We start from the raw sequence: 11069 nt of genomic DNA on the forward strand, positions 1-11069 counted from the left end.
GGTAATGCAAAATTACTAATATATTCAATCGAGGATCAAGAGTCAAAGTATTCAATCACAATAATTTGACTAATGCTTTAACCATCTGGAACAAAAAGAAAAGTGCATGGAGAAAAATAAACTCACTCTTTTTCACCAAGCTTCACTGTAGTTCCTCCGTATTCACGGTATCCCCTTCTTTGACAGCAACAGGAATATGATTCCCCGTCTTGTCACGAAGGCCAGGTCCAACAGCAAGAACTTTTCCAGAATTCAGCTGAAATCGAATCCAAGCAACAAAATTCAGTAATAAATCCTTAAACTGATTCAATTATCAAAAACCAAACTCCCCAAAACAAGGCATCATAAAAAAATTTCACAGCCAGCAATGTAGCACAAACATACAATTTTAATCCCAACAATGTAGCACAATTTTAATCTAAAATAAGATGAACCCATTAATTTTCTTTGCATTTCATATACAATCTAAGCACAATTTTAATCTAAAATAAGATGAACCCATTAACTTGAAAAGATGAACTTACCCTAAATTAGTTGGAGGTGGAAGAAGCTAAGGGGATGAGAGAATGAAAAGACCCTCGCTGGTGGAGGAGGCGGTGCGCGCTGGTGGAGGTGGAGGCGGTGCGCGCTGGTGGAGGTGGTGGCGGTGCACGCTGGTGGAGGTGGAGGTGGAGGCGGTGCACGCTGCAGCTGTTGTTGTTTGTTTCGCACAGAGAAAGGCGGTGGAGGGCAGGGCAGGGCAGGGAGATTCACGGCGGTGGTTTAGGCACCTGAAAGCGCCGGTGAAGGTGGCGGCTGTGGTGGAGGGAAAAGGTGGAGGCACGACTACTCTGAGTGAGAACGAAAGAAGGGATGAACGAATGAAGGGAAGGAAAGAGAAAGAGAGGAAGAAAAGAGGAAAAGACGCGGTTTTTTTTGTTTTGAATTTGGCACCGGTTTGAATGGCACCGGTTCAAACCGGTGCCTTTTTTATTTTTGGCACCGGTTCAGGCTGAACCGGTGCCTTTTCTCTTTTGGTAAAAACCCGCCCAATTCTAGACCGGTTTTGGGCACTGGTTTAGGCTGAACCGGTGCCATATGGGGGGTGCCTAATGCTTTATTTCTACTAGTGTATTAATGATTTATGTGCTGGGCTTAATTATGATTATTTGTGGTAGTTGTTAGGTTTAAATGTGTGATAAATTATTTTTGAAGTTCTGGCATATTGGGCGGTTCAAGCATCTTAGTAATGGTGATTTGGTGTATGAGGGGGGCAGAGGTAAATCTAAGCAAATTGACCCAGCTTTGCAAAGTTTCTTTGATATAATAGAGTTAGCTAAGGAGTATTGTGGTGAGAGTAAAGATGTTGCTGGGTTGTATTATTTGCTGCCTGGGTTAAGCATGACAAATGGTTTGAGGAAAGTACATGATGATGCTAATGTTATGGAGGTAGCAAGGTTGGGTGTGAAGTATAGGTGTGTGGAGCTTTATGTGAAGCATAGAGATGAGTCACCAGAGCTTGACCCTTTTGAGGAACCTGAAGTTCAAACACTACAAGAAAACAGCAAAATTGCGACGGAAAAAGTTCGTCGTAAAATATGTCAATTTCGTCGTAAAGTTGGTTTACGACGGAATTCCGTCGTAAATGATTGTCGGAAAACCCTTTGTAGGAAAATGGCCATATTACGACGGAATTTCCGTCGTAAACCAACTTTACGACGGAAATAATATCGTCGGACTTGGAATTGGCCTTTATTGAACTTCCAACCACTTACACAAGCTTCCCAATCTGCCCCACAACCATCCAAGTAAAAAAAGAAAAGAAAAAACACCTAAGAGGGGCCCACCAACTATGTTGACTCAAGTTAGGACAAGCCCTAGGACCAAAAAAGCACCTGCCTCACCATTAATGCAAAAAGATATGCCCAGTGTAGATCAGCAACTGCCCAAAAAAGCATCTTCCCACCCACCCAAACATACAGATGCCCCAAACCCCCCCTCCCTACTCAGACTGGTATTAATACTTTAGATCTAGGTTTTTTAAAGCAAACTACTCCACAAAAAACCACTGCACCTACAAATACAACCACTCCTACTAAAACCTTACAACCCTTAGCTGATGATGATTATGATTGGCTTGATGACAGGCCTAATAATCCACTTAGGCTAGACCAGTTGGTTGAGGGTTTTTACAGTGATGAGGATGATCAGGGAGACCCTTTGTATAACCCTTTAACAGATAAAGGGAAAGGTGTATTAGTTGAGAGTAGTCAAGCAGGGAAGGTTGTGGGAGGTGTAGATTATGTTTTTGGCGGAGTTTATACTGATGAAGACAGTGGGCGAGGATGATGTTGAATTGGAAGCTGAGCAGTTTAAAAGTGGATTGGATGGATTAGATGTAGAACTGGAGGAAGACTATAATGAGGCAATTTTCGAAGATGGGGAGTTTTATGATTCTGATGTGAGTGATAAAGAGTATGACCAAGCTAGGGAGTTTAAAGGCTTGTACCACACAGTTAGTTCAAGCTGCTGCTCAGTTGGCTAAAGAAGCAATTGAGGGGAGCAAGGCACCTGAAGTTGAGGAAGTACAAGATAAAGGCAGTGAGCATGAAAGTGAGTATGATGAGAGTGATGAGGAAGAAAATACACCACCACCTAGTGATGATGAAGGAGTGGAGGGGAACCTGAGAAAGAGATCAAGCTTGCTAGTGAGTCCAGACACATATTTCTCACAATTTAATTGGAGAGTTGGTTTGAGGTTTGCTAAGAGGGATGACTTCAAAGAAGCAGTTGCAAAGTATGCAGTCTTTTAGGGCAAAAATTTAGTGATCTGTAACAGCAACAAGAACAAGGGTCAAAGAACTGAGGCAAGGTGCATTAAAGGGTGCCCTTTTAGATTGTATGCTTCTTGGCATGCTGGCAAGGCAACCTTTTTGGTCAAAAGTGTGTGCAACAAGCACACTTGTTACAGAAACATGAAGAAGAACAGACAGTTGAAAGCAAAATGGGTTGCTGAACAGTTTCTAGAAGTGTTCAAAACAAGGCCCCACTGGCCTGCAAAAGAAATAGTGGACTGTATTAAAAGTGCATACAAGATAATAATGACTAGAGTGTTTGCATATAAGGTCAAGTATGCAGCCCATAAGTTGTTACATGGATCCATGCATGAGCACTACACTAAAGTGGGAGGCTATTTAGCTGCACTGAACAAAACCAGCCCAGGTAGTCACACTGAGTTAGTGACTGTTATGCAAAAGATCCCTCCACCAATCTTCCAAAGGCTGTTTATGTGCTTAGAAGGTCTTGCAAAGGGTTGGATAGAGGGTTGCAGGAAGGTTTTAGCTGTTGATGCTTGTTTCTTGAAGACCTTCCTGGGTGGTCAGCTCCTGTATGCAGTAGGCAGGGATGCCAATGACCAAATGTACCCAGTGGCATGGGCTATAGTGGAAGGGGAGAACAACTTAAGCTGGGAGTGGTTTTTCAAACACATCCAAGCTTGTCTCCTGTTGGGTGAAGGTGAAGAGGTTGCTATCATTTCAGATGAGCATTAAGTAAGTTCTTTTCTTCTTTTTTTATGCAGTTTCTATCTTGTGCTATTAAATCATGTTGTCAACTTTCCTGAAAATTTGTTGTCTTTGGTTTTGCAAGGCCATATTGAATGTTGTCTCCACGTGTTGCCCAAAGCTGAACATAGGCACTGTGCAAGACATGTGTTTGCACACAGGCATAAGACTTATAGAGGAGATGAACTCAAGTTGCAATTTTGGAGGATTGCAAAGAGTTACAACATTGCTGATTATGAAGAAAGATTGCAGGAGCTGGCTGTAATCAACAATGATGCAGCTGAAGCTTTCAAACGCTACAATCCATATTTATTTTGCAGGGCTTATCTCAGAAATTCAATTAAAACAGATGCTATCACAAGCAATATAGCTGAGACCTTCAATGGGTATATAATTCAGGCTAGGACAAAGCATCTTCTCCATTGCCTGGAAGACATCAGAGCTATGCTTATGCAAAGGATAGTGAAGAAAAGAAGTGAAATGATGAAGTGCACAACTGCTCTTTGCCCAAGAATTCAGTCTAAGTTGAATAAGGAGAAGAACAAGTCTGCCTATTGTGAAGTGTTCCCATCTTCAGAGACTTTGTTCAATGTCTCTCATAATATGGATCAGGTTGTTGTCAACTTGGAAACTAGGAGTTGTTCTTGTAGGAAATGGGATATGCTTGGCATTCCCTGTTGTCATGCATGTGCATGCATATTCTTCCTAATGAAAGAAGCAGAGCACTATGTGGATCCCTGTTACACTAGGGAAAACTACTTGAAAGCCTATGCAGGTAAACTTGGTTATATAATGTCTTGTCTTTTTCACATGAATAGTTGTATCTTGATTTGAGCACTGACATTACATGTATACTGGTTTGAATTGTCACAGGTTCTATTCCACCTGTATAAGGTGAGAGATATTGGCCAAAGTGTCTTGCCCCCAGCTCCACCTCCAATTAAGATTGGACCAGGGATACCTAGGAAGAATAGGATGAAGGACCCCTATGAGAATCCTAAAAACCAGACACTTTAACCAAAACTGGCATACAAATTTCCTTTTCTTTGTGTAAGTCCACCCTCCACAACAAAAGAAAGTGTCCTCACAAGGATACTGCAGAGGCCCCACCTGAACCACCCACAAAGAAACCTAGGGGAAGACCTAATAAATATTGCCAGCCATCCCAAACTAGTGTTGCTGATGCACAGGTTGCCCCACCACATCATCACATATCTGCCCAACCCACTCAACTTGGGAGAGGGGGAAGGGCAATAAGAGGGAGAGTGGGTGCAAGAGGTGGTCAACAACCTCAGACCGGGAGAGGTCAATCACAGACTTCTGCAGCAGCTACATCACAGGCTGTTGGGTTGTCTCAATCTACAGTGAGAAGGGGTGGCAGAGCTGGTGGGAGGAGGCAGACAATGGGTGGTAGAGGTTCTTGGAGAGGCCATACAAGGGGTGGCAAAGGAAGGGGAAGAGCTCCTATAGGGGTTGGAGTTCTATTTGGTGCAGATGGGTCTGTACTACCCAATGTAAGTAACCTAGACTAACTTGGATCTCTGTCATTTCTTATTTTTCACTTTCAAATTTCACTAACCACACTTGTATATTTGTCTTCTAGGTTAGAGGAAAATCTTCTAAGGAGCTATCTGGAACAACTATCACCATGAAGACCAGAGCAGCATCAAGTCAGCAAGCCTATAATGTCATGACTCGAGATAGCTTAAGCCACAAAACAACCAAGCATCATCAAACTCAGTAGCATATGTAGAATGTGTTTGTATGAAACAATGTCCTTTTGTGTATGAAACAATGTTTCTTTTGTACTTGTAATAACCTGTGCATGCATGTTGGCTAGTTATTTTGGACTTGTTTGACTTTAAATGAATCTACTACTTTACTCTAACATGAATCTATCTTTGTGTATGATAAGAAATGAAGCATATATTGTTCAAATGTCAACTTTTATTTCATTGCATAAACACTGACAAAATACAAAGTGAAATCCAAACCACAATGCTGATCTAGCAACACATCACACACTAAAGTACTCTCAATTGACATGAGTACATAATGTTTCAACAAATAATAAGCTACTTAGTTCAATATTAATCAAGAACCCATCTTTAAAATACAAACCACAATGCCAAAGAACACCCATGAAGAAAACAGAGCCAATGTCAAATTGGATTCAGTCCTTGAACAACGCATGAGTTCAATCCTAAGTTAGGTAATTTCAGCTTTCATTTCTTGCAGCTCGTCCGCGAAATTTTCCTTCTTTCCTTGCAATCTCTTGACTTTGTCCTCTAACATAGCCTTATGCATCTCCAACTCAGCTATTTTTGTTTCCCTTTCAAAGATATGAAACCTCAAGTCATCCCCATTGTTACAGTCCACCCACTTCATGAAATTGCAATCAGTGTCCTGTACAGTTGCAACAAAACCCTAATTTCACCATCATTTCAAAATTTCAAAATAAAAAAAAAAACAACAACATCAACATATCTTCATTACCCAAAAATGCAATCACAACAGAATAAACTAACAACCAATTAACTTAGTAATTAACTTACTGGCCATTTTGAGCAGCCAAAGAACTTACAACCAACATTTGGTCCCTTCTTCATTGTACGAACAACAACATCTAGCCCACAATTGCACTTCATGTTAGCATATAAGCCTCCTCTAGAGCTTGAAGAAGAATCAGGGGACCCACCAAGTGAAGTTCTTCCACCAGCCATTGATTAATTAAAGGAATCGCAAAAAAAAAATTAAAAAACTTTAATTGCAGAAACAGGGGAGAAGAAGAGAGGAGAGGAGAAAATAACGGGCAACAATTGCCAGCTAAGGGAAGAAGTCAAAATTTGAATTAAAAAAAAGGAAAAGAAATGCCACGTGTGTTTTTTACCTGCTAATGTAGGTTGGTGACCTGTTGGGACTGCTCTAGGCAAACTGGTTCAATACTTAGGATTGTTAAAAAATAAACTGTAGTTGGGATTGTTGTAGGTAAATGGGCAATAGTTGGGATTTATAAAGTGTATTTTTCCTAAATAAAATTACTCAAGGTACAGTTTAAACACCTCACTCAATTAACTAATCATGAACATTTCTTTAAACAACTTAGAGTAGTACCAATAATATGCGCCCAACACCAATCATGCAGAACCATCATTATTTTTGCTCAATCAAAATAAATTGTCTTTCAAATAATATCAAAGTTGTCTTGCTTTTAGCTTGTAAAGAAACATATACTATATTATTAAATTTTGAATAATAATAAACAGGATTAAACTTTATGGAATGTATAGGATTTTATTAACGGTTGATAAGTCAAGGCTTACTGTTAAACCTATGTCTAACAGATTCATTTTTCCTGAAGCTAAAGGTCATTAAAAATTTCTTTGCACACGACATTTTTTGTTTTTTAAATGTGGCTCTCATCACATTGTGTGTTAGGGATGCAGATTTTGAGTCCCTTTCTTGCGGTGACTCTTGAGACAGCCACGTAAAGTTGCCCATGGCTGAAGACTGGTTCTGGTAAGTATATTCCAACGTGATCGAAAGTTTGCCCTTGGCTTTTGTTGATTGTCATTGCGAAGCAAACCTTGATTGGGAATTGCCGATGCTTTAGGATGAATGGCCATTTTGTATCTGATTAAGACATCTCCACACGTGGTATGCAAACCAGGTCTCCTGCATTTGTTCCAGTTACAATCTGTGCTTCAATCACTCGATTTTGTAATCTGGTTACAATAAGCCGTGTACCATTACATAAGCCATCTCTTTGGCTGATGTTCCTCAATAACAGTATTGGGCACCCTACCTTAAGATGTATTTCATGGTTTGATACGCCCGGGAACTGCAAAGTGTTTAGGAATTCTGTAGGGTACAATGACTCCACATTTCTCCGACCTCTAGTAGCTTGACATATTCTGTCTGCACTCTTGTAGATCCTCTCTTCTCCTTGAATAATTTCTAAGATATGTCCATTTATCTTGTCAACTGTTTCATTTTTTGTAGCTAGTATGGCCCGTTGTTGGAGATATCTCGGGTCCATGTGCTTATCAAGGATTTCAGGGTAAACTTCCTCCACCAATGTTACTATTGGATTAGCTCCTCCATTTATTAATAAGTCACTTGGAATATCTATCCACATTGGTTCATCCTCACCTTCTTTTGTTGTTGTTGTTATTTAGCCATTTCCTATGTCTAATACCCATTTGCTGAAAGCTGCCAGGTCATGTATGTTGTCTGACTGACGTAGCCGCATATTTGTCTTTAGTGTGTGTATAATACATTGTGTCAAAATGGTGTTTGATTTGCTGACAAATGCATCTACAATGTCTACTCGTCCCCCTTTTGGAACAACAGGTAGTATATGTTGAAAATCGCCTCCTAATACAATAGTTTTTCCACCAAAAACTTTATCCTTTGTTGTCTGGTTAGAGAGTTGCATTATATCTCTCAAGGTGCGATATACTACTTCAAATGCATATCTATGGACCATTGGTGCCTCATCCCATATTATGAGCTTAGTTTTTTGGATTCATTCAGCAAGGTCAGATCCTTGTTCAATGCTACAACAAGAATTCTCATTTAAATTCATAGGGATCTTGAACCTAGAATGTGCGGTTCTCCCTGAAGGTAGAAGTAGTGCTGCTATCCCTAACGATGCCACTGCGAGGACTATATGTTCTTCTGACCGAAGCTTCGATATTAAAGCTTTCCATAAATAAGTCTTTCTAGTTCCTCCACTACCATAAACAAAGAAGAGTTTCCCTGTGTTATGGTACACCGCTTCAAGGATGTTATCATAAACATTTCTCTGTTCAGCATTCAATCCATTCTCTAAGTCACATGCATTGCGAGCCAACGATTGGGTGTCGTAGCTTTGCTCTTCTAATACCATCCGGTTTCCAGAGTCTTGTAGTAAAGTTGCATCTGGTAGCGGTATTCCGTGGTAATCAATGAGGCTTCTATTCTCTCTATTTAAGAGTTTTTCGATCTCATATAGAGCGTAGTTTCGAAGTTGCTCTTTAGTAAGACTCAGGTTTGCAATACCAAGTCTTTGTCGTTGTCTGTGAGTTATATCATCCGATAAGGCTTCCCAATGCTTTTCCCACAAGTCTTTTGGGTCTGAAACCTCACAAAACAGTAGTATTGTAACAAAGAGGTTCCTTAATTGTGTGCCAGTAGCCCATATAACTGCTTCATGTAAAAACTCATGCCATTCATTATCTCCAGTTAGAAGTTCAAGTGCATGGCATGCTGCCTTGTATGTTGGATGTATAATTCCACCACTGTCCTGATGTCTTCGAAGCATGTCGCACCTTTGACAATATTAAGCAACAACCTTAAATAGAACTTCTCACCGGACACTGGGTGGGCAAAGTAAATCCTTCCAATGCTCGTCCCTATCTTCCTTTTTTGCCATTTTTTCTCATCACTCAACCACCTCCACTCTGTAGGGAAGTCTACATATGTTAGGTCACGTGCTTCTGCGTACAACTTATTAGCAGTCATCCACTCTGTTAATGTTGTTTTCTTCTGCCCCACTCTTTCCAGGACATCATTTAGGTGCTCATGGTCTTGAAAAAGCACGTGTTGTTGATTTTCTAGGTGGAACGTAAGTCTTTGTACTAGGGGATCCTTGTATTGGATGATAAATGAAAATATTCGCCAGCAAGCTTTAGAGGCAGACACATATCTACATTTTAGATAATTCTCTATCTCATCTACTACTTTTTCCCCTGGTGTTTGAGTGTGAGACCCTTCATTTTCCCCTCTAGTCTGCTCAATTCTTGCAAGAGCGATGTCTGGTCCTTTGTTCATGTACTTGAATAGGTATTTCAGTGACCTATCTTTATGCAGTATTCAACATTTATGTGGGCTTGATATTTGACCACCATGTCGATGTTGTAAGGTATTACAAATCTATTATCCAATATCTGTCCATTTTTTGTTGCTGTTCTGCTATTTTCTCGTCTTCTGTAAATAGGGTAACCCTCATCATTTAGCATTGTTGCTCCTTGTAGAGAATAAATTTCAAGCGTTAACCCCTAGCTTGAACCCCACTGTGATCATACACTAAAGTACGGTGGCGTCCAAAAGGGATAAAGATAGAGCAAAAGAGTCGCCAACAAGTTTTAGGAACTTGTAAACCGTTCACGAGGTGAAGGTTACACTAGTAGAACCGGTGGCTTAAAAAATGGGCGGGATTAGGCATATGTACATTGCCACCGGTTCAAGCCGAACCGGTGGCATAAATGATAAAGGCCACCGGTTTTGAACCGGTGGCAACAATCAAATAATAAAAAAAAAAAGTCCACCATTCTCTTTTCCCTTCCTTTATATACCCTAACCCTAATATTCTCTCTCCTCTGTCGCCTCTCCTGCTCTCCTCCTTCTCTCTATCTCCTTCTCTCCTTCGTTCTTACTCCCCAACTGATCTCCTTCTCGTCGCCCTTCGTCCTCTCTCCTCCGTTCCCCTCCTTCGTACTCCATCAAATCCGCACTACACAGCCACCATCAACCACCGAAATCACCCAACTTCACCCGAAAAAAATCCATTACCCACGAAATCACCACCACGCCACCACCACACCAGCAACATCAACAACACCGTCAGATCTACATCATCAACACCAATTTTCGCTCTTTTTCGCAGTTTTTGGGTTTGATATTTCGAGGTTACGGTTTCTGGGTTTAATTGATTTTGTAATTGCTATGTTTAATTGATTTTGGAATTTTCTGGGTTTAATTAATGAGTGTTGATGGGTCTATGTTTCTGGGTTTAATTTGATTATTCAAGGGTTTCTGGGTTTATGTTTAATTCGAAATTGCATGAGTGTTCTGGATTTTTTTTTAATTTTTTTTTTCGTGTTTTTTGTGAGTTTTTATTTATTAATTTTAATCTTGGTGTTCTGATTTTCGAAATTGTATGAGTATTCTGGTGAAATTGCATGCGTTTTTTAGGTTGTTTTGTTTTATTTTGAGTTTTCTGTTTTTTTTTTTCGGGGATTTCTGGGAATTTTTTTTATTATTATTAATTTGAGTTTTCTGGGTAGATAATGCATTTTTTTTTTAGTTCTTGAGTTTTATTAATTTTAGTGTTTTAATTGATACAGGTATTAGATTATGACTCCACGAAGAATCAAGATGTTTGTGTCAAAAAAAATCAAGATGTTGATTTTGGAATATTGTTTTAGAACTTAATTTTATTTATTTATTAATTTATTTTTATGTTGTAATTTTTTTTTTTTGGTATTTTACAATAACAATTTAATGATAATTATATTTTGGATTATATTTCGGTTGATTTCGATGTTTTTTTTCGATGTTGTGTTTCTTACCTAATTACATTGAATCGTTAGAGTATATTTCAAGTGGAAAAAACAAAACCAAAAACAAAAAAAATATATATATTTCCATGCACATTGCCACCGGTTAACCGGTGGCATTTATATATAATACCAAAAAAAAAATAAAGCTGGAAGGGTTATTGCCACCGGTTTTGAACCGGTGGCCTTTGCTTCGGAGTATTGC

The 11069-nt window shown here is 39.6% G+C and overlaps 2 protein-coding genes and 1 long non-coding RNA gene across 3 annotated transcripts; 2 read left to right on the plus strand and 1 right to left on the minus strand.

Moving 5' to 3' along the window:
• The first annotated feature begins 2954 nt into the window (after nucleotides 1-2954).
• On the plus strand, nucleotides 2955-5286 carry LOC110698475. Its single transcript, XM_021879013.1, has 5 exons — nucleotides 2955-3454; nucleotides 3560-4317; nucleotides 4416-4429; nucleotides 4598-5056; nucleotides 5146-5286. Exons 1-5 carry the CDS (start codon nucleotides 2955-2957, stop codon nucleotides 5284-5286), a joined length of 1872 nt encoding a protein of 623 aa, XP_021734705.1.
• A 1893-nt stretch (nucleotides 5287-7179) lies between these two features.
• On the minus strand, nucleotides 7180-7680 carry LOC110706991. Its single transcript, XM_021888011.1, has one exon. It carries the CDS (start codon nucleotides 7678-7680, stop codon nucleotides 7180-7182), a length of 501 nt encoding a protein of 166 aa, XP_021743703.1.
• Nucleotides 7681-9725: 2045 nt separating this feature from the next.
• LOC110700696 lies at nucleotides 9726-10692 on the plus strand. The gene is made up of 2 exons (XR_002507262.1): nucleotides 9726-10213; nucleotides 10652-10692. It is a non-coding gene; the product is annotated as an uncharacterized LOC110700696 (long non-coding RNA).
• Nucleotides 10693-11069: the final 377 nt, after the last annotated feature.

This window comes from Chenopodium quinoa, unplaced genomic scaffold (assembly GCF_001683475.1).
Source record: "Chenopodium quinoa cultivar QQ74 unplaced genomic scaffold, ASM168347v1, whole genome shotgun sequence".
In the NCBI taxonomy this organism is placed as follows: domain Eukaryota; kingdom Viridiplantae; phylum Streptophyta; class Magnoliopsida; order Caryophyllales; family Amaranthaceae; genus Chenopodium; species Chenopodium quinoa.

Bases quoted from the DNA above. Each gene is read 5' to 3' on its own strand.
- LOC110698475 (XM_021879013.1), top strand. From the start codon at position 2,955: ATGAAGAAGAACAGACAGTTGAAAGCAAAATGGGTTGCTGAACAGTTT. The intron at 3,455-3,559 runs GTTTTTCAAACA...TTTTTTATGCAG, and splicing joins AACAACTTAAGCTGGGAGTG to TTTCTATCTTGTGCTATTAA. The intron at 5,057-5,145 runs GTAAGTAACCTA...TTTGTCTTCTAG, and splicing joins ATGGGTCTGTACTACCCAAT to GTTAGAGGAAAATCTTCTAA.
- LOC110706991 (XM_021888011.1), bottom strand. From the start codon at position 7,680: ATGTGGATAGATATTCCAAGTGACTTATTAATAAATGGAGGAGCTAAT.